This window comes from Embiotoca jacksoni, unplaced genomic scaffold (genome assembly GCF_022577435.1).
Source record: "Embiotoca jacksoni isolate LCO1_2020_lvr unplaced genomic scaffold, fEmbJac1.0.p SCAF_41, whole genome shotgun sequence".
Classification (NCBI taxonomy): Eukaryota; Metazoa; Chordata; class Actinopteri; family Embiotocidae; genus Embiotoca; species Embiotoca jacksoni.
This window is the reverse complement of record NW_027185394.1, coordinates 815,542-837,081: the sequence shown is the minus strand read 5'-3', so window position 1 is coordinate 837,081 and position 21,540 is coordinate 815,542. Positions and strand designations below refer to the sequence as shown.

The window sequence follows — 21,540 nt, the reverse complement described above, 5'->3', positions numbered from 1 at the left end:
AGCCTCCGGCTCCATAGACTCCCATTCAACTTCTCTCATCAAATCGTCGGGTTCAAAAAAGAAACAGTCGTATTAATTTATGTTTTTAATGTTTAACTAGTTAACCGACTGCTGCTGGGATTAGTTAACACGAAGAAAAATAAAAAATAAATAAAGCATAGCTTCATCCTTTCTTTTTTTTTTCCAAGTGACACGACACACAAATCAAACGCACCTCTTGGTGATTAAACGACTTAAAGACACGACAGAGAAGGAGGAGAAGGAGGAGGAGGAGAAGAAGGAGGAGAAGGAGAAGAAGAAGGAGGAGAAGAAGAAGGAGGAGGAGAAGGAGGAGAAGAAGAAGAAGGAGGAGGAGAAGGAGGAGAAGGAGGAGAAGAAGAAGAAGAAGGAGGAGGAGAAGGAGAAGAAAGAGGAGGAGGAGAAGAAGGAGAAGAAGAAGAAGAAGGAGGAGGAGATTGTGTTCAGAGTTTGATGAATTCAGGGTTTAAATCTGGTCGCTGGAGGTTTTTTCTTCGTTTCTTCTTCCTCACTGTGAAGAAACCGAAGAGTCCCACAGCCTCCACGTTCCAGATGTTTAGCGTGAACGTATTCCAGATGTTTCGGCGTGCGTGTGTTCGGGTTTTACCGTGACCTCCGGACCGCCGTTAGAAGTTGGGTTTGTGCTTCTTGACCTCGACCATGAGGTGGTGCAGGTTGATGAGCTCGGAGCGGACGGCCAGGCTGCGGAACGTCGGCTGGTTCAGGACCTTGTGGAAGCCGTGGTAGTACTGGATGAGCTGGGTCAGGGCGCCCTGAGGAGCACAGGGGCGGAGCTTCAGACACTTCCTGTCACGCAAACAGCTGCGTCTCATTTGTCAAAAAAAAAACCAAAAAAACCTGTTCACCTGACCGACCGACCGACCGACTCACCTGTATGATGCTGGTTCCGTTCTTGAAGTTGGTGAAGGACCTCATGACGTCCTGACTCATCGCCTCCACAGACTGTTTCCATGTGCTGGAAAAACCTCGAACCAGCTGAGTGATCCGAGCTACACACACACACACACACACACACACAACCACACACAACCACAACCACACACACACACACACACACACACACAGTTAACTTTTCCTTCCTGTGAAGAAGAACTTTCACGTGAAACAACAGTTCAGAGGAAACAGGAAGTGGCACGTCGATGTGACGACTCATCAGCTTCAAACCAACTGACCAGAAACAAAACTGATAAAAGAAACTTCTCGTTACTCCGTAAAACAAAACTTAAGCAGCAGGAGGCGTGTCTGGACTCCTGGGCGGGGCTCACAGCCCCGAGTGATGCCGATTGGTCGGGGCGTTTCTCACCTTCCTCGTTCTTCAGCCGGTCCAGATGCCCTTTCTCCATCAGCACCTCGGCCTCCTTCACGAAGGAGATCATCCCTCCGAAGGGAGGAGACAGAATCTCCTCAATGAACTCCTGCAGGGAGTCAAGAACTTAAGAATATCAATGAAATGTACAAAACGTACTGAAATAATCTCCTATAATATTGTTTAAAAAAAAAAAATTAAGTCCTAAAAAAGGGTCACAAAATGTATTAAAATATTACTTAAACGTGCAAAAAATATTAATATAAAGTCTATAAAAAAAAAAAAAATTTGTGTTAAAATATAATTAAAAAAAGACTTTTTCTAAAAATGTAAAATACATTTTAAAAATGGATTAAATATTCAAAGAAAACATTAACAAATAGAATTTTAAATGTTAACGAGATATTTTTGTATAAAAGTTTTAAATAAGCAGAAACTAGAATATTTATGATTGTGAAGATGTTTACTTGAGTTCTGGCGAGCAGCAGCTGTTGGAAACCTTCCACCTCCTTACTGTCGTCTGCTGCCCTCTCCTGGACACACACGGAACAACACGCACAGCGTCAGGCTACCGGAACCACACACACACACACACACACATCACACACATACACACACACACACACACACACACACACACACATCACACACACATCACACACATACACACACACACACACATCACACACATACACACACACACACACACACACACACATCACACACACACACACTTAACTCCTGCAGCTGGTTCTGGTTCTAGTTCTAGTTCTGGTTGTGGTTCTAGTTTTAGTTCTAGGTTTATTTGTGGCTGTGGTTCTAGTTCTGGTTCTGGTTCTGACCATTAGGACGCTGAGCATCATGTCGTAGTTGTTGATGAGGAAGATGAGCTGATCTCTTCTGGAGGGAAACTCAGCCGCCATCTTCAGCACAAAGTTCTCCACCTCCACCTGGAGGACAGGAAGTCACAGGGTGTATGTGACGGACATCTTGTTCTGTGTGTGTGTGTGTGTGTGTGTGTGTGTGTGTGTGTGTGTGTGTGTGTGTGTGTGTGTGACCTGCAGCTGTCCCAGCAGAGCGTTGGTCCTCTCGTTGGGGAACGTCTGGTTGATGCTGACGAGGGCCGACGAGAACTCAGCATAACGACGAGTGATCTGAAAATGGATCACACACACACACAAACACACACACCACACACACACAGTATATAAAAGTGTTCGTAGCGTCCAGGTCTGTAAAATGGTTCCTGTGTTTGTGTGTGTGTGTGTGTGTGTGTGTGTGGTGTGTGTGTGTGTGTGTGTGTGTGTGTGTGTGTGTGTGGTGTGTGTGTGTGTGTGTGTGTGTGTGTGTGTGTGTGTGTATGTGTGTGTGTGTGTGTGTGTGTGTGTGTGTGTGTGTGGTGTGTGTGTGTGTGTACATACGTAGTGCGGCCTGGTGTCCAACACTCCCAGCTTCTGAGGGTCGGTGTTTCTGATGCTGTGGATGTTCATCTCCAGGATGAGGTCGAACCTCGGCCACAGCAGCTCCAGCACCGCCTCCCAGTACCTGAGGAGAACAGGTGGACACGCCGAGTCAGCAAACGCCCGCGAGAGCCGACGCGACTCCGGTGAAGTGGCGGGGAACCGAAAAAGACACTGACTTGTCGAGCGCCGGGATGTTCCTCTTGGCCGTGATGGCTCTGAATCGGAGGACGATGTGGACGCACAGGAAGACGGCGATGCTGTCGTAGCAGTCGGACACGTAGGTGGACATGCTCTTCTGTAGAGGGACGCAGAAGACAACAAACCACCTCAAACTGTGGCGCCATGGCAACAAGACCTCTCCAACATGACAACACCTGTTGAAAAAGAATTGTGACCCAAAATCTGATGCAAAAGGACGAAGCCTGAAAACTAATACTGATGTCTGATCTTCGGGCCTTCAGGCGGCTCCGCTTTAAAAACAGCCATGATTCTGTGGTGGAAATCACTGCATGGGCTCAGGAACACTTTGGCTGTAAGTGGGCCGTGTTGAAGATTTTCTGTTGCCCAAAAAAAACACCTCAGGCGCTGATGTTGATCAAGAGACAAAAAAACACTGTAAAATACGAAATACCGTTCATGTTCTGGACACCAAACCTGTTTCAGTTGAGTCCGGTCCCAGTTTTGGTTTGAATATTAAATTAATTTAAATATTTAAAACTGCAAAACTTTCTCGCTTCTGAAGTATGAAACATTTTCCGTCATATTCTGATGTTTTACAAACAACTAATAATCTGTGAGGTCGCACCAGGAACATGCTGAGCGTCTTTCCCATGATGCTGTTGAAGAGGTCGTGGGCGGAGTTCCCCGTCACCATGAAGAAGTCGGACAGGAAGAGGAACTCTCGGCAGCCGTTGTCCAGCAGGGCGTAGTGCTGGCTGCGGAACAGCGTCTCGTACGGGTACTGCAGGACAGACACGGTTAATCACGTCACGGATCGGACTCTCGATTATCTTGGTCGTCGGTGTTTCTGAGCCTCCTCACCCGGCTGTCTCCTCTCTGAGCCGTGTGAGGAACCAGGATCGGACCCTCCAGCTCGGCGGGACTCAGTATCGCCCCCCGCTGGCCCACGGTGAAGATGGTGTTCCTGCTCTTCAGCGACGGCTTGGAGAAGAAGCGTGGGGGAGGAAGAGGGGGGGCGAGTCAAGGACACTCAACACAGCTGGTGGTCACGTGACCTGACGACATATCACATGTTGAAACGGAGAAATTTTATTGTTTCGTGAAAAATATCTGCTCGTTTTGGATTTAATGTCAGCAACACGTCTTAAAAGATTTTTGGGACGGGGTCAAGAAAAGACACCTGGTGGAACATCACAACTAATCAGGTTCCCATGGCAACAGGTCAGTAACACGATTGAGGATAAAAAATCCAGCAGGCTAAAGAGGAGAGGGACCATCCAGCTGGTTATCAGCGCATCGCAAAATGAAAAGAAATACGACACAAAGGAGATCCCGAAACTGTTGAGCAGCTGAATTCCTAATATCAGGCAAGAACGGGACCACAACTCACTTTCAAAACTCCAGCAAACTGCTCTCCTGGGTTCCCCAAAAACATTTACAGAGTGTTGTTAAAAGCAGAGGTGATGCAGCACAGCTGTAAAACATGACCCTGTCACAACTATGTTTTTGGAGACGTGTTGCTGCCATCGAAAAATTATTATATTTTTACATGAAACAGAAAAATGTCAACATTTGATTTGTCTTTTAATCTATTTACAAATACGTTGTTTCCATTTTGATAATAAAAGATTTTAAAGGATATCTTTCTTGGCCGTGTCTTCGACTCCCATCAGGTCGTCTTTGTCCGCGACCTCCTCGTACTGCGGCAGAGAGAGAGACATGATGTTTTTTTATACATCACTTCCTCTAATTCGTGACCTTTTGACCTCCGCCGACGCACCGACCTGCACTTTGAGCAGCCGGCTGCTGTACGACTTGAAGTAGCTGTAGTAGATTTTGCTCATCGTGTCCACGTACTCGTCTCGGATCTCCTTGGCGACCGTCCTCTCGTTGGCCAGAAGGAACTGGTAGAAAAATCTGCAACGAGATGTTTTTTTTTTTTTATTTTACCTTTCACAATAAGACTTACTTTTCATTTTCTCACAGAAATAACGTCGTCACAGAAACACGTTTGTGGTGAATCCGGGCGTCTCGTGATCACCTGTATTTGAGCAGCGTGTTCTGGGGGATCTGGTAGTTGGTCATGGGTTTCCTGAAGGAGTAAATCTTCTGCAGGATGAACTCTCTGATCTTTGAAACAGCCTGAGGACGAAACACATTCTTCATTTTATTTTGAAAAGGCTTCAAACCAAAAAAAAACCTCAGTGATCCATGATGTTTTCTTTTGGTTGTGTCTTGATATTTTGCAAAAAAAACCAGGAGGATGTAAATATGTAAAAATGTTCCTCTGAATTTCTGCTTTGATTCTCATGATTTAAACCTTCTAAAAAAAATTTAAAAATAAAGTCCCGGCGAGCCGACAGAAAGATTCCCGTGTCCGAGCGTCACCTTGAGTTTGAGGCGGTCCACGATGTCCTGGATGTCGGAGCAGGCCAGCGTCTCTCTGAAGCTCAGCTCTTTGGCGAAGTTGATCTTGTTGTTGAGCTCGTGCAGCTGCTCCAGGAACTCCTGCTCCGTCACCGGGCTGTCCAGGATGGTGCTGCGACGACACCGGAAAACGGGAAAACTCTGAACGGGAGCTTCTTCTGCAGGAACACACTGAGACTTCCTGTTTCTCTGGACACTAAAACTCTTCTAAGGTTATCTGAGATTAATAAAAATGAAACAGGAAGATCTCATTCAGGGCTGAGACTCATTCATTTACGCTAATTTATATTTAAAATGAATGAAAAGCAATATTTCTTGGTTTTGTTTCCTGTGTCTTCTCCACTTTGTGGTGACGTGATGTCGTCACGTTTTGTTTCCATCTCTGTGACTCACCTCGCTGCCCCCCCCCCCCGACGAGTCTTTCAGCCCCGGTGTACGTGGGTTGTTTCGGCGGTCCTACTCACGAGATCATGGCTCCGGGCACCACCAGCTCGTCCACCAGCTGGCTGAGGTGGCTGCGGACGGCCTGCCGGTTCTTCAGACGTACGTTCATGCTGACCGACTGCTGCTGCAGCGTCTGGATCTCGCTGCTGATGGAGGACAAGTCGCTCTGGAAGCCGCTCAGCATGCCCTCCATACGCTGAGGGGGCGGACGGACGGACGTTAAAGACAACCCACCACAGTTTTACATGAAATAAACCAATCAGACCGTCTGACACAGGCTGACCTCACGCTGCAGTGCATCGTGGGAGGCGGACCGTGACGGCGTCTTACCTCCAGGATGGAGTCGCAGGCGGTGATCTGGTTGTGCAGCAGAGCGATGTTCTGACTCTCTTTGATGTCTGACGGACCAAAGGTCAAGAAAACTGAACACATCATGGAGTCAGTTTAACACTTTCAGAAACCAACAACATCTTTACAGAAGAAACGGCATGCGTTTAAAAAAAAAGATTGTTTAGAGCGTTGTGACATCATACTGAGGAGGATACAGTCTTTAATGGAGGCCTGCTCGATCCTCTGAAGCTCCGCCTCCACCTGTTTGGAGTACTGACGGAGGTCGACACCCTGAAATCAGACGGGAACCTGTTTACATTTCTGATTGCAGCTTCTTCAATGTGAATATTTTCTGTTTCCTTTCATCCTCCACGATAATAAACTGAACATCTTTTGTTTGTGAGATCTTAAAGATGCAGCTTCGACATTTCCTCTTTCAACAGGAAGATGTCCGTCCCTCTCTGACGCTCTCACCGTTCTGAGCGCCTCCTTCACGAGATCATCCTCCAGATTGGCCTGAATATGAACTGCAGGAGACAAAAGAAGGAATGAGAAGCAGATCTTTAACATCCGAATACATCTTTACATGTAAATCTAAATGTTTCCTCACCGTCCACTTCGTCCAGGATGAACTCGTCCGTGGTCAAGTCCAGTTCTCCCAGGTTCAGGTTGGACATCTCTCCGTCCGTCTTCTGGAAAGTTCAATCATTGCTTCAGACAAATTTATCGTTTCCATCTCGTTTCCAGTTGAAGTTAAAGGTTATTTCCACGATGGACCGATCAATCAGTTAAATGTCAGTAAATCTGTAGAAAACACTCTTGATAACAACAATTTTTAGTTTTTCATTGAGTACCATTTTGTTTTACTTTGGTCTGGATTAGATTTGGTTTTGCATCTCATTTATAAAATAAATAAATTTGAAATTAATTTAGCTTTTTTGATCTAATAGTGTTGTTGAATTAAAACATTTTATTAATCTAATATTGTTGGTTTTGTTTCTAATTTTATTGTTTTTATGTAATTTCGTTGTTTTTGTGTACTTTTGTTGGTTTTGGATCTAATTTTGTTGTTTTTGTGTGTTAATTTTGTTGGTTTTTTTGTGTTAATTTGGTTGTTTTTTTGTGTTAATTTGGTTGTTTTTTGTGTTAATTTTGTTGTTTTTTTTGTGTTAATTTTGTTGATTTTTTTTGTGTTAATTTTGGGGGTTTTTTGCGTTAATTTTGTTTTGTTTTTGTGTTAATTTTGTTTTGTTTTTTGTGTTAATTTTGTTGTTTTTTGTGTTAATTTTGTTGTTTTTTTGTGTTAATTTTGGGTTTTTTTTGTGTTAATTTTGTTAATTTTTTTTGTGTTAATTTTGTTGAATTGTTTTTGTGTTAATTTTTTTTTTTTTTTTGTTAATTTTGTTTTTTTTGTGTTAATTTTTTTGTGTTAATTTTTTTGTGTTAATTTTATTGTTTTTTTGTGTTAATTTTTTTGTTTTTTTTGTGTTAATTTCGTTGTTTTTTGTGTTAATTTCGTTGTTTTTTTGTGTTAATTTTGTTGTTTTTTGTGTTAATTTTGTTGTTTTTTGTGTTAATTTTGTTGTTTTTTGTGTTAATTTTGTTGTTTTTTTGTGTTAATTTTGTTGTTTTTTTGTGTTAATTTTGTTGTTTTTTGTTAATTTCGTTGTTTTTGTGTTAATTTTGTTGTTTTTTGTGTTAATTTTGTTGTTTTTTTTGTGTTAATTTTGTTGTTTTTTGTGTTAATTTCGTTGTTTTTTTGTGTTAATTTTGTTGTTTTTTTGTGTTAATTTTGTTGTTTTTTGTGTTAATTTTGTTGATTTTTTTTGTGTTAATTTCGTTGTTTTTTTTGTGTTAATTTTGTTGTTTTTTGTGTTAATTTCGTTGTTTTTTTTGTTAATTTCGTTGTTTTTTTGTGTTAATTTTATTGTTTTTTTTGTGTTGATTTCGTTGTTTTTTTTGTGTTAATTTTGTTGTTTTTTTGTGTTGATTTTGTTGTTTTTTGTGTTAATTTCGTTGGTTTTTTGTGTTAATTTTGTTGTTTTTTGTGTTAATTTTGTTGATTTTTTTTTTTGTGTTAATTTTGTTGTTTTTGTTTTGTTAATTGTTGGTTTGAGTAATTTGAGTCTTTTTCTTCATCTTTCCTCGGCAGGGCGGAACAGACAAACGTCCCAAGCTGATCTCAGATCGTAGGAGGATTTTCTGTGTAACATTGAACAGTTTATTCTGACTGTCAAACTAAAGTAACGGAGTAAAGAGTACAATACTCGAATTACAAATACCTCATCGTTGTACTTAATTACTTACTTGAGTAAACGTGTTTCGGGACTTCCCACCACTGGAAGTCGGAACCAGAACAGTTCGGAGACGTCTGTGAGTCTTGCTGAGCGACTTGAACCGACCAGACCGGATGTGTGTTGTGCTTTTAGTGCAGCTGATCGGCAGCATGCTAACTGCTACGCTAACTGCTACGACGCAACGTCAACCTTCTCACGAGGGAACAATCCCGGAAATAAATCGTTCGTTATTTCAAAATGTTTTATGTATATTTATATTTTATATATTTATATTTTATATTTGTTCTCCACAGCTCATTGAGTTCATCGCTGCAGTATTAATGAACGCTAACCGGAAGAGGGTCCGACACCGCTCAGCATTTATGTTTTGTTTTTGTTTTGTTTTGCAACACAACTGTCAAACAGACCATAAATAATAACGTCACCTCGTCTTGTAAATACGCCATCGCGGTTCCTGTCGGGTTCCCAGAGTTTCCAGCAGCAGCTCCCTCCGCGGCCGCCGCTCCTTCCGCCATTGCGGCGAATTTACGCTACGAAAAAAAAAGAAAGAAGAACATCTAGTTTTAAAGGTTCCGCCTCGTCGAGAAAACATAAACGTGTGAATACAAATAAATGCTGAAACTGTACGTAAATAAAAGAACAAAATTCAAAACCCGATGAAGATTTATTCCGTTTTTTAACACTATTTGTTTGTGTTTGTCAAACTCGGTTGTTTTATCTTCGTCGGACGGGGTTTAAAAAGGACACACTTCCGGTCTCAGGCGGAAAAAAACGGGTCAAAAGTCTCGCGAGATTGTTGCAGCTTCCTCTTCGCACGGAACCGACTTCCAAGATGGTGAGTTGGGATCTGTACAGACGCGGTGGAGTTTACAATCTACGACCATCCTGCTGTAATCTCTCTGTTTGTACCGACATTTATACTCGAGGTTAATATTACACAGCTTGTGTGAGCGGACGGATGCAGAATTATTACGATATCGGTGGTAGAAGTCGACATTTGAGTGTTAATGTGTCGCTGAGCTCCGCTAACGTTAGCTTCTCCTCCGGTTCTGTTTGTGCGTCAGAGTGATCGTTTATTACCGGATTTAAACCGGAGTCATGATCGGTTATTACCGGAGTCATGATCGGTTATTACCGGATTTAAACCGGAGTCATAACCGGACTGGAGCGTTTCACGGAGTCTGGTTAGCTTCCGCCGCTAGCCAGCCGTTAGCCGGGAAGCTAACTCGTAGCTTTACGTTCAAAAACACGTTTTATAGAAACTCTGTTGGGTTTGAGACAAAGTTCAGTTAAAGTTCAGTTAAAGTTCAGTTAAAGTTCAGTTAAAGCTCATTTTGTTGATTGTTTTTGTCTTTTGTTTTGAGTCTGAACTTTTCTATCTTCTATTCTTGGGTTTATTTTTGATCAAACGTGAGTTGATTGTTTTTAATGAGTCAGTATTTGATGGTGCTGGTTGTGTCGGATGTTTGTGACGTGGCTGGTTGTGTCGGATGTTTGTGACGTGGCTGGTTGTGAAGTCCTTGTTTTGCTGGTTCCTGTAACGTCTCCACGTGTTTCAGTCTCTGGTCATCCCCGAGAAGTTCCAGCACATTCTTCGTGTCCTGAACACCAACATCGATGGCAGGAGGAAGATCGCCTTCGCCATCACCGCCATCAAGGTGAGCTCACCTGTTGGTCGTCACGGTTACGTTTTAAAACATCACACTCAGGTGTTCCTACTGCATCACCAATAATCACGTTAAAGCTCCCTCCAGTGTAATATCAACAAATATCAACAAACATCAACAACTATCAATAAACATCAATAAACATCAACAACGATCAATAAACATCAACAACGATCAATAAGTATCAACAAATATTAACTACTTAGAAATACGTTGAACTACTCAACCAACACCACGTGAGTGTGATATAGTGACTATTATACAAACTACATTAAATTACATGTTTTATGAAATCTGTTCTATATTCACAATGAGGAGGCGGAGTCATATTTCCGGTGTTGTCATGGTGATTTGTTAGGAACTACTTGTTGTTTAATTGATGTGTTCCTGGTTTCAGGGCGTCGGCAGACGTTACGCCCACGTCGTCCTGAGGAAGGCCGACATCGACCTGAACAAGCGGGCCGGAGAGCTGACGGAGGAGGAGGTGATGGAGAACAGCTGTTACATCAGCTGCTTCCTGTCTGGTGTGTGTGTGTGTACTAACCGCGGTGTGTGTTTCAGGTGGAGCGGGTGGTGACCATCATGCAGAACCCTCGTCAGTACAAAATCCCCGACTGGTTCCTCAACAGGCAGAAGGACGTCAAGGACGGCAAATACAGCCAGGTAAGGTGACGGAGGAGCGGCGGGCGCTCGGCGACCTCCGCCCGACGTAGCTCGTCTCCGCCCGACGTAGCTCGTCTCCTGACTGTCTCCCTCTCCTCTTTCAGGTCCTCGCCAACGGCCTGGACAACAAGCTGAGAGAAGATCTGGAGAGGCTGAAGAAGATCCGGGCTCACCGCGGTCTCCGGCACTTCTGGGGGTAAGAGACCCGATTAGTTGATTAGTTGATTAGATATTTAGTTGTCTAGATATTTAGTTGATTAGTTGATTAGATATTTAGTTGTCTAGATATTTAGTTGATTAGTTGATTAGATATTTAGTTGATTAGTTGTTTAGTTGATTAGTTGATTAGTTGTCTAGATATTTAGTTGATTAGATATTTAGTTGATTAGTTGATTAGATATTTAGTTGATTAGTTGTTTAGTTGTTTAGTTGATTAGTTGATTAGTTGTCTAGATATTTAGTTGATTAGTTGATTAGATATTTAGTTGTCTAGATATTTAGTTGATTAGTTGATTAGATATTTAGTTGATTAGTTGTTTAGTTGATTAGTTGTTTAGTTGATTAGTTGATTAGTTGTCTAGATATTTAGTTGATTAGATATTTAGTTGATTAGTTGATTAGATATTTAGTTGATTAGTTGTTTAGTTGATTAGTTGATTAGTTGTCTAGATATTTAGTTGATTAGTTGTTTAGTTGTTTAGATATTTAGTTGTTTAGTTGATTAGTTGATTAGATATTTAGTTGATTAGTTGTTTAGTTGTTTAGATATTTAGTTGTTTAGTTGATTAGTTGTCTAGATATTTAGTTGATTAGTTGTCTAGATATTTAGTTGATTAGTTGTCTAGATATTTAGTTGATTAGTTGATTAGATATTTAGTTGATTAGTTGATTAGATATTTAGTTGATTAGTTGTTTAGATATTTAGTTGATTAGTTGTTTAGATATTTAGTTGATTAGTTGTTTAGATATTTAGTTGATTAGTTGATTAGATATTTAGTTGATTAGTTGATTAGATATTTAGTTGATTAGTTGATTAGATATTTAGTTGATTAGTTGTTTAGATATTTAGTTGATTAGTTGTTTAGATATTTAGTTGATTAGTTGTTTAGATATTTAGTTGATTAGTTGTTTAGTTGATTAGTTGTTTAGATATTTAGCTGATTAGTTGATTAGTTTAGATATTTAGTTGATTAGTTGATTAGATATTTAGTTGTTTAGTTGATTAGTTGATTAGTTGTTTAGTTGATTAGTTGATTAGTTGTTTAGATATTTAGTTGTTTAGTTGATTAGTTGTTTAGTTGATTAGATATTTAGTTGATTAGTTGTTTAGATATTTAGTTGATTAGTTGTTTAGTTGATTAGTTGATTAGATATTTAGTTGATTAGTTTAGATATTTAGTTGATTAGTTGATTAGTTGTTTAGTTGATTAGTTGTTTAGATATTTAGTTGATTAGTTGATTAGTTTAGATATTTAGTTGATTAGTTGTTTAGATATTTAGTTGATTAGTTGTTTAGATATTTAGTTGATTAGATATTTAGTTGTTTAGTTGATTAGTTGATTAGATATTTAGTTGATTAGTTGATTAGTTTAGATATTTAGTTGATTAGTTGTTTAGTTGTTTAGATATTTAGTTGATTAGTTGATTAGTTTAGATATTTAGTTGATTAGTTGATTAGATATTTAGTTGATTAGTTGATTAGTTGTTTAGATATTTAGTTGATTAGTTGTTTAGTTGATTAGATATTTAGTTGATTAGTTGATTAGTTTAGATATTTAGTTGATTAGTTGATTAGATATTTAGTTGATTAGTTGTTTAGATATTTAGTTGATTAGTTGTTTAGTTGATTAGTTGTTTAGTTGATTAGTTGTCAGAAAGATCTTTAACTTCACAGAATGAAGAGACGTTTCTTTCCAGAATTATTCTTCCTGTTAAACAGCTGAACTTTAATATTTCCTCACTGCAAAATTCACAAATGAAAATATTTCTTAAACACATTTGGTGTAGTTCAGCGTTGAAGTTTTACAGCCTTCAGAGTGTTAATGTGAAACAGCTGGCTGAGATTTAGATCAACACTTTAAACATTTAGTGGATTCAGGAAATCAGATTTAATTAAGTAGAAATTTGATGCTTTCGACTCGTGAAGAAGGAAATCTGCTGTTTGAAGTTTTAACGACTCGACGACACTTTAAGTTCCTGAGTTATTGTGTTCGTTGTCTGACGTGTACCATCAGGTTTGTGGGTGATAACAGGATGTGTTGGTTCTGATGGTTCTGTTGGTTGTTGGTTCTGACCCGTCCTCTCTCCTCTGCAGCCTGCGTGTGCGCGGTCAGCACACCAAGACCACCGGCCGCCGCGGTCGCACCGTCGGCGTGTCCAAGAAGAAGTAAACTCCCTCCGACTTCCCTTGTTTCAATAAAAAAAGACCAGTTCACAAAACTCTTCGTGCTGCCGACGTTTTCTGTTCAAACACCGACGGGACGTTTTGTTTTTAAAAGTTGTCCTGTTTGGATTTTGTCCTCGTTTTATATCCATTTAAAGAAATATCAGTCGCTAAATTTTTAAGACTTTCAACTGCAAGAGGTCAAATGTCAAACTCAGTAAAAATCAGAAACTCCCCGTCACTATAATGAACAGAAAAAAGAAACCAATGCAGTTTAAAAACACGCTGAAACGCAGCTCCGGTTATTGAAATACATGTTTAAATACTGAAAAGAATTTATCTAACAGTAACTTTCATTAACTCGCAACGTAAAAAGGTACAACGCCACCAAACATTTACAATAACGAACGTTACAGCTACATTCATGGAAAATATGATGTTTTAATTAATGACAACTTAAATTTAAACACGCAAAACTAAATTCTCTGATATTCCACGACTTGATCCCAAACAATGATCAAATTCACTCCGGAAAAGAGTTTTTAAAATGATCTGGACGAGAAATCCCGTCGTTTTAAGCATAAATCTTCTGAACAGGGTTGAGTTGTGTCAGAAAGATCTTTAACTTCACAGAATGAAGAGACGTTTATTTCCAGAATTATTCTTCCTGTTAAACAGCTGAACTTTAATATTTCCTCACTGCAAAATTCACAAATGAAAATATTTCTTATGAAAAAAGAAAACCATTTTGCGTAGTTTTATGTCGAGTAGTTTTTATTGTGCTGACAGAAGAGAAATGTTACAATTACACAACAGAAACTAAATATTGCATCGTGAATATAGAAACTGAGGTAAAGTAGGAGCGGTTACGTCTGCGGGAGTTTAAAGTGCGTAAGAACACGAGTGGAGCGGAAAGTCCCACTTAACGAAGGAAAAAAACTACCACGGGTTTCATGCAAACACGTTCCAACACGAAGGTAAACGGGACGTCGCTGAAGGAGGAAAATAAGCTCTTAAATATGTTGGTAAAATATGGCAGAAAGTTTGGAGCACGTCTTCGTAGGTTGTTTTGAATCTGCGTATTTACGGAGACGTGATTCACGTCCTGATCGTGTTAAATCACGTCTTTAATCTGTTTCTTCGCAGATCCGTCACTCTGGAAATTATGATATTTAAAAAAATAGCTTCAGTCCTTCGCGACAAATTAAAATCTCGCAAAAGATTTCATAAATAGATTCAGTCAGATGAAACAAAAGAACGAGATGTCTCACTTTGATCCGTTTCTGAGATTCTGCAGGAAAAATCAAATAAAAAGGGAATTTGAAGCAGTTTGGGTCTTCGAGCAGGAAAAGTTGGTTTGAATTTTTAGAAGCATTTCAAAACTAATCACGCTGCTGCGTTTACAGAAGAATGTTCCTGCCAGGAAAACACCAAACGGGGAAGGAATATTTAAATCCAACTTGTGTTACGAGATTATAATCAACAGTTAAATTACTATCCATCGTATTTTGTATTTTTTTTGCTGTTAAAACAAATAAAATGTCTTGTTTCTGGTGACGTGACGCTTCGGCAGAACCAGAACGTTCTGGTGGAGAAGCGGTAAACGTGACGCGAACATTTAAGAGAAAAAACTCTTGTTTAAACATTTTCACTAAAATGTACTGCTCCCCAAAAACATCCTAGTTTATATACTTTTTGGAAGTTGTTCGGTATTAGTGTTTAATCACCTCCAACTAAAAAGGAATTTGTGTTTTCGTTAAGGTAGAATGAGCCTTCGTATCTACACTGTGTTTCTACGGTAGCTCGGAGGGGACAAAACAAACTCTGGATTGAAGAGTTTTTAAACACTTTGGGGAGGTCAGAACAAAGGGTGTTCAGTTAGTTGCATTCTGCAACGTCACCACTAGATGTCGCACTCCTAGTGGAAATGGGGCGTACGCAAATTTAAAAAACCTTTTAAAACAAGTTTTGTCAATTTTTCTTCTTTAATAATTTTATTCTCTGGGTCATTTGTGCATACAGAAATGAGTTTTTGTTTTGTTATAAAAAGTACGTACACAGGGAAAAGTCGGTGTCGGAACTTTTTTTTTCGTTATTTCGGCACCAGCAGTGAAAAACACGTGGAGCCCCGTGTTTGTCGTAGTTAACGCAGAGAGTCTGCACAGTGCTGCTTGCTTTTCTTTTCTTTTTTCTACGTTATATGAAACTTTCTGTCCAGCTGGCCGCAGCAGGATAATCCCCACGGGACTTGAACGCATCACCGACCGGCCTCAGAGGGAACAGGTGTCCGGACGACGGCCGCTTCTTTTACCGCCTCGTTTTCTTTCTCTTTCTTTCTTTCTTTCTTTGCGTGAATTTTTTTTTCTTTTTTTCCCACAAAACAATCCAACTTATCGCCGGTAAATGTGAGGAAATAGAAGCTGAAGATCGGCCTCATCCCTCCCTCTGAGGAGGAGGAGGAGGAGTCTTGGGCTGGAGCGGCGGCGGCGGCTGGTCCTTGGTGGGAGCGTAGTAAAGCTCCAGAGGCTTCCGCACCTTCCAGTACTTCTCGTTGACCAGCTCCAGAGTCAGAGAGCCGTTCAGGGTCTGAGGAGGAGGAGGAGGAGGAGGAGGAGGAGGAGAGGGAGCAAATAGAGTAAAACAAATGAAAAAATGTTGGGAGAATCCCGTCAAGACGACATCGTACGAAGCCACGAACTTTCCATCTCTACGCTGCAGACGGTTTATTCGTCGAGATTCTGATTCCACACTCGTGAACCGAGTTTAGAAAAATACACAGAAAAACCTTCAAAACCAAACGGGTACATCTACTGAAAAAAACTAAGATGTTTCAATGTTTTTGGGAACGTTTTGATCAAGAATTTTGTTTTTTGCAGGAATTAGCAAAAATTTCAAGTCCTGTAAAAATGTTTACAGTTTTTTTAAATATATACCTCAAAGAATAATGTGCTGACTTCCTGAATCATCTTTCTAATATCTTCGGGTTTTCTTACAAATGATATATTTTAATATTATGGTATTTGACATTTAATACATTGTATTTTGGACATGGTGTTAATAGTTGGCCGATATCGGTAAATATTAGTTCACTTCCTGTCCTCTGAAGTTCTCCTCGTTTATCATTATTCTGTCTCAGGTGAATAAATTAATATTCATATTTAAGAAAACAAATCTCATTTGAAAACGTCCCTTTTCAACTGTTAAAGCGTGATGTTTAATCTGAATGAATAATAATGTTCTACTCACAGAGAACTGTCCTCCCCTCGTCAGGATGTAGATGGTGTATTGTTTCTCGCTGATGTTGCTCAGACTTCCCTCTCCACTTCCTGCTGTTCCTCCACCTTCACCTCCTCCCTCCTCTCCTCCTCTTCCTCCTCCTCCTCCTTCTGCCTCCTCTCGTCCTCCCTCCTCCGCCTCCCCGTCCATCAGTCTGTCCTCCAGGGCGATGCGCAGCGCCAGGTACTTGGACAGGTGGTCCACGGTGGCGTTGGCGGTCGTCTTCACGTATCTGGTTTCGGGAAAATTCAGAAAAAAAAATAAAACCGAAGGTGGGAATGTTTCCTCAGTCGAGTATCCGGTGGGGAAGTTTGAGTTCGTCAGGGGGAATAATCAACACAAATTTAAGCAATCTTCACGATATCGAGGGAAGTTAGATTTATAAACTTCACGTGATCTTCCTGCAAAAAAAGTCGTGAACAGAAACTCTGCTGAAAGTGTATAAAAGGTTTATTTCTGCTGTTAAAATAAAACTCTGAACATGTTCCTCATTCAACGATCAATGCAAACAATGAGTTCACAGAAAATCGGTATAAATCTGAGCACACGTAAACAATATTGCATTTTTTTAAAAATTTTTTTGACTTCCTAATATCGACATCGACTCCCAGAAACCCAGCATCGGTCGGCGCCGAGGAGGCGGAGCCACCCTGTGAGTCCGGGTGCGGTCTCACCTGGTCTGGTTGTAGTCCTGTCCGTGGACCAGATGTGGGTGTGGCCTGAACACCAGCTCGATCTCGGAGGCCGGCCCCTCCTTGTGGCGTCTCGGCGGCGGCGTCGGGCTCTCGCTGTCCGCCTCGGGCCCCGAGCCGTCGTCGGAGCCGCGCGGCCGCTTGCGGCTCGGCCCCGCCTCCGGCGGCGTCTGGCCGCGGGGGTGGGGGGCGTGCGAGGGGGCGGAGTCGTGGGACAGGTGCGAGCGGGAGTCGCCGTTGTCCTCGCCGCCGCTGAAGGTGGTGTTGTCGCTCTCCTGGGCGGGCTTCTTCACGCGGTGGTTCCTGCGGGGGAGGGGGGAGGGATGACATCACCGTGATCAATCGGCGGTCTCCGGGGGGAACCGGTGAAGTACGGTCACCTGTCGCACCTGTAGCGCGCCTGCTGCCGGAGCCCCTCCTCGATGCTGGAGCTCAGCGCCTCCTTGTTGTGCAGCCGGTTGAGGCGCTCGATGACGCGGCGCTGATGAGCCTCGTACTCGTCGCGGCTCGGGTAGATCTTCGAGATCAGCGCGTCGAAGTTGGAGTCGCGGCGCAGCGAGCGTCTGGAGACCAGCTTCTTCCTGCAGGTCGGACACTCCTTGTTCCTGAAGGGGACGGACGTCGGTTACTCCTCGTCCTGTTTTACCTTCATCTCTAACCTGTTTTCTGAATGAATCGATGAATCACCCGGATCGCAGCGCCGTGACGATGCAGTCGGAGCAGAAGCGGTGGAGACACTCTTTGGTCGTCATGGTGTTCTTCAGCATGTCCAGACAGATGGGACACATCAGCTCGCTGTGCAGAGAGCGCGGGGACACGGCCACCTCCGTCCCGTCCATGATCGCCTCCTGGTGGACGTCAGGGGGAAACACTTTAACAACTATTTCACAAAGGTGAAACAATTAAAATGTTCAAACACTTTATTTCAGGGATTCTGTTCTTTTTATCTATTTGCTTTTCTTTCTTTATTTCCTTCACACTTTCAAACCTTCCAGCTCCTTTTACATCATTTTAATTCCTCTGATTAACTAACTTTTCATCCTTTATACTCGTCTTTAGCTTCTGCTTCTTATCTCGCTCTATTTTACCAACTTTAGCTTTTAAATTGTCTGATTTTCCTTTTTATTTGTTTTAAATCGTGTTTTTAATTTTGTTATCAAATAAAAAAAATGGAATCTTTTTCTGGCCTCCGACTGCCCGTCTTATTTTTGACCCGCCAATCATCCATAAAGCACTTTTTGAAACTGCACCAAAAATGTATGAAATGTGGCGTATAAATGAAGTGTGACTGGTTGTTCCTGAAGGTTACCTGAGGGCTCCTGTGCAGCTCGTACAGACTCAGTTCCCAGGTCTTACTGGGGGTCTGGATGTTCACGGGAGCCGCCATGGCGGACGCTTTCTTTCCCACAATCCTCCCTGGATGGACGGATGATCCAGGCCGAATAGAGACAAAGAAAACTGTGTTTGAGCTCTGTAACATCGGGCAGCACGTTTCGCCGCAAAGCGGCTCCACGCTCGAGACTTTTAAACTGGGACATTTAAGACATTTAAATTTAAACAAGCCGAACCTCCTCCATGTTTCATGCTGCTCTATAAACGACCACTTTTCTACATTTAAAATGGGCTCAGACTGAAACATCACTTTTTCTACGACACAAATCTGGCATTTAAAAAAAAATACTCTGATTTGGATTTCATCACTTTTCAGATAACATGAAGCATTTTTTCAAATTTTTTTAAATGCACTGCAAAAAAATTTGAGTTTAAAAGAAAATACTATATATTATATTTATACTATATATATTATATTCATACTATATATTATATTCATACTATATATATTATATTCATACTATATATTATATGCATACTATATATATATATATTATATTTATACTATATATATTATATTTGTGCTATATATATTATATTTATGCTATATTTATGCTATTATATTCATACTGTATATATTATATTCATACTATATATTATATTTATACTATATATATTATATTCATACTATATATTATATTCATACTATATATTATATTTATACTATATATTATATTTATACTATATATTATATTCACACTATATTATATTTATACTATATATATTATATTCATAGTATATATTATATTCATACTATATATATATATTATATTCATACTATATATATTATATTCATACTGTATATATTATATTCATACTGTATATATTATATTCATACTATATATTATATTCATACTATATATATTATATTTATACTATATATTATATTCATACTATATATATTATATTCATACTATATATTATAGTTATACTATATATATTATATTCATACTATATATATTATATTTATACTATATATATTATATTTATACTATATATTATATTCATACTATATATATTATATTTATACTATATATACTGTATTCTATAATATATTCATACTATATTATATTTATACTATATTTATACTATATATACTATATTCATACTATATATATTATATTCATACTATATATTATATTTATACTATATATATTATATTCATACTATATATTATATTCATACTATATATATTATATTCATACTATATATATATATATTTATACTATATATTATATTCATACTATATATTATATTTATACTATATATATTATATTTATACTATATATTATATTTATACTATATATTATATTTATACTATATATTATATTTATACTATATATATTATATTCATACTATATATTATATTCATACTATATATTATATTTATACTATATATATTATATTTATACTATATATTATATTCATACTATATATATTATATTCATACTATATATTATATTTATACTATATATTATATTTATACTATATATATTATATTCATACTATATATTATATTTATACTATATATTATATTTATACTATGTATTATATTCATACTATATATTATATTTATACTATATATATTATATTCATACTATATATATTATATTTATACTATATATATTATATTTATACTATATATATTTATACTATATATTATATTTATACTATATATTATATTTATACTATATATATTATATTTATACTATATATATATTTATACTATATATTATATTTATACTATATATATTATATTCATACTATATATATTATATTTATACTATATATATATTCATACTATATATTATATTTATACTATATATTATATTTATACTATATATTATATTTATACTATATATATTATATTCATACTATATATATTATATTTATACTATATATATATTCATACTATATATTATATTTATACTATATATATTATATTCATACTATATATATTATATTCATACTATATATATTATATTCATACTATATATTATATTTATACTATATATATTATATTTATACTATATATTATATTCATACTATATATATTATATTCATACTATATATTATATTTATACTATATATATTATATTTATACTATATATATATTTATACTGAGTCTCGAACAGACGCCGTTAAAAACTTCCTTCATCTCGATTTTAAACACAAAAAATAACTTTGTCAAGTTTCATTAGTTTTCACGGATTAATAGAAAAAAAATGTTGGACTAAAACCCTGTAAGAATAAATAAAGTAATAAAATTCACCTGACGGTTGAGTCCCGGAGGAGACGGACCCCCCCCCCCCCCCTCCTCCCCGCCGCACGAACACACACACAAAACTAGCCGTTAAATCCCCCCGCGACACACACCGGGCCGCTTGTTTCCCGCCGGAGTCCTCGCGGTGTTCGGCAGGACGCTGCTTCTCCCGCCGAAGACTGAGAACAAAAACACAACATAAAAGATCAGGATCGCGACATTTTCCGGTCAGCTAGCTGACGTTATAGCAGCGGGGCCATCTTTCTTCTGCTTCCTTCTTCTTCTTCGCTCCCGGAACAACTCGCCTCCACACCCGGCAGCTGCTGCTGCTGCAGCGGCGCCCTGTCTCGGCGACAGTGCCCCATGGCGGCCGGTCAGGTGTATTACAACTGGAAAAAAATAAAACACGCTGTGTAAAGTCAGTACGTTATTGGATGAGGGAGTAAAAATTTCCAAAAGGAAAATAGGGACACAAAACTAAAAAATGAACACAAAATAGACGTGTAATTTAAAGGGGACACAATGTGAGCTCGAAGAAATCTAAAACAACCCACCAAAGGGACACAAAATTAATACAAAGACAGAAAACAAAGCCACAAAACACAGATCAAGGGATATAAAATTGTCGTAAATGTGGGAGATAATGAGCAAAACGACCACAAAGGGGCATAAAATGACAACAAAAAGCCCCAAAAAACTGCAAGAGGACACAAAATGA

At 38.9% G+C, this 21,540-nt stretch overlaps 3 protein-coding genes across 4 annotated transcripts; 1 reads left to right on the top strand and 2 right to left on the bottom strand.

Moving 5' to 3' along the window:
* Positions 1–72: 72 nt before the first annotated feature.
* vps52 (VPS52 subunit of GARP complex) lies at positions 73–9,208 on the bottom strand. Its single transcript, XM_069168673.1, has 20 exons — positions 8,912–9,208; positions 6,800–6,881; positions 6,664–6,716; positions 6,405–6,480; positions 6,190–6,257; positions 5,880–6,055; positions 5,377–5,527; positions 5,030–5,130; positions 4,773–4,905; positions 4,631–4,688; positions 3,850–3,983; positions 3,614–3,769; positions 2,985–3,103; positions 2,767–2,890; positions 2,404–2,499; positions 2,188–2,295; positions 1,813–1,878; positions 1,343–1,454; positions 910–1,028; positions 73–791 (listed from the first exon to the last, which is right to left on the bottom strand). The coding sequence occupies exons 1-20, from the start codon at positions 8,999–9,001 to the stop codon at positions 645–647; spliced, it is 2,169 nt and encodes a 722-aa protein (XP_069024774.1). The 5' UTR covers positions 9,002–9,208; the 3' UTR covers positions 73–644.
* Positions 9,209–9,228: 20 nt separating this feature from the next.
* rps18 (ribosomal protein S18) lies at positions 9,229–13,255 on the top strand. Its single transcript, XM_069168690.1, has 6 exons — positions 9,229–9,321; positions 10,046–10,144; positions 10,551–10,637; positions 10,715–10,816; positions 10,921–11,012; positions 13,131–13,255. The coding sequence occupies exons 1-6, from the start codon at positions 9,319–9,321 to the stop codon at positions 13,204–13,206; spliced, it is 459 nt and encodes a 152-aa protein (XP_069024791.1). The 5' UTR covers positions 9,229–9,318; the 3' UTR covers positions 13,207–13,255.
* A 700-nt stretch (positions 13,256–13,955) lies between these two features.
* Positions 13,956–21,123, bottom strand: LOC138209878 (E3 ubiquitin-protein ligase RING2-A-like). Of its 2 annotated transcripts, XM_069168678.1 has the most exons (7): positions 20,832–21,123; positions 18,477–18,583; positions 17,855–18,015; positions 17,557–17,772; positions 17,150–17,470; positions 16,446–16,707; positions 13,956–15,785 (listed from the first exon to the last, which is right to left on the bottom strand). In XM_069168678.1, the coding sequence occupies exons 2-7, from the start codon at positions 18,552–18,554 to the stop codon at positions 15,633–15,635; spliced, it is 1,191 nt and encodes a 396-aa protein (XP_069024779.1). In that variant the 5' UTR covers positions 18,555–18,583; positions 20,832–21,123; the 3' UTR covers positions 13,956–15,632. The 2 variants fall into 2 exon arrangements, with proteins under 2 accessions (XP_069024779.1, XP_069024778.1); XM_069168677.1 differs by lacking the exon at positions 20,832–21,123 and having other exon boundaries at positions 18,477–18,863.
* Between the last annotated feature and the right edge of the window lie 417 nt (positions 21,124–21,540).

Excerpts from the sequence above, each read along its gene's own strand:
- vps52 (XM_069168673.1), bottom strand. The coding sequence starts at position 9,001 with ATGGCGGAAGGAGCGGCGGCCGCGGAGGGAGCTGCTGCTGGAAACTCT. Across the intron at positions 6,717-6,799 it reads CATCCTGGACGAAGTGGACG|TTCATATTCAGGCCAATCTG; the intron begins GTGAGGAAACAT and ends TGTCTCCTGCAG. Across the intron at positions 3,984-4,630 it reads CGAAGACACGGCCAAGAAAG|GCTTCTTCTCCAAGCCGTCG; the intron begins ATATCCTTTAAA and ends TTCCTCCCCCAC.
- rps18 (XM_069168690.1), top strand. Across the intron at positions 10,145-10,550 it reads TCGCCATCACCGCCATCAAG|GGCGTCGGCAGACGTTACGC; the intron begins GTGAGCTCACCT and ends TCCTGGTTTCAG. Across the intron at positions 11,013-13,130 it reads GGTCTCCGGCACTTCTGGGG|CCTGCGTGTGCGCGGTCAGC; the intron begins GTAAGAGACCCG and ends TCTCCTCTGCAG.
- LOC138209878 (XM_069168677.1), bottom strand. The coding sequence starts at position 18,806 with ATGTTTCAGTCTGAGCCCATTTTAAATGTAGAAAAGTGGTCGTTTATA. Across the intron at positions 18,016-18,476 it reads AGCTGCACAGGAGCCCTCAG|GAGGCGATCATGGACGGGAC; the intron begins GTAACCTTCAGG and ends GACGTCCACCAG. Across the intron at positions 17,773-17,854 it reads GTCACGGCGCTGCGATCCGG|GAACAAGGAGTGTCCGACCT; the intron begins GTGATTCATCGA and ends CGTCCCCTTCAG.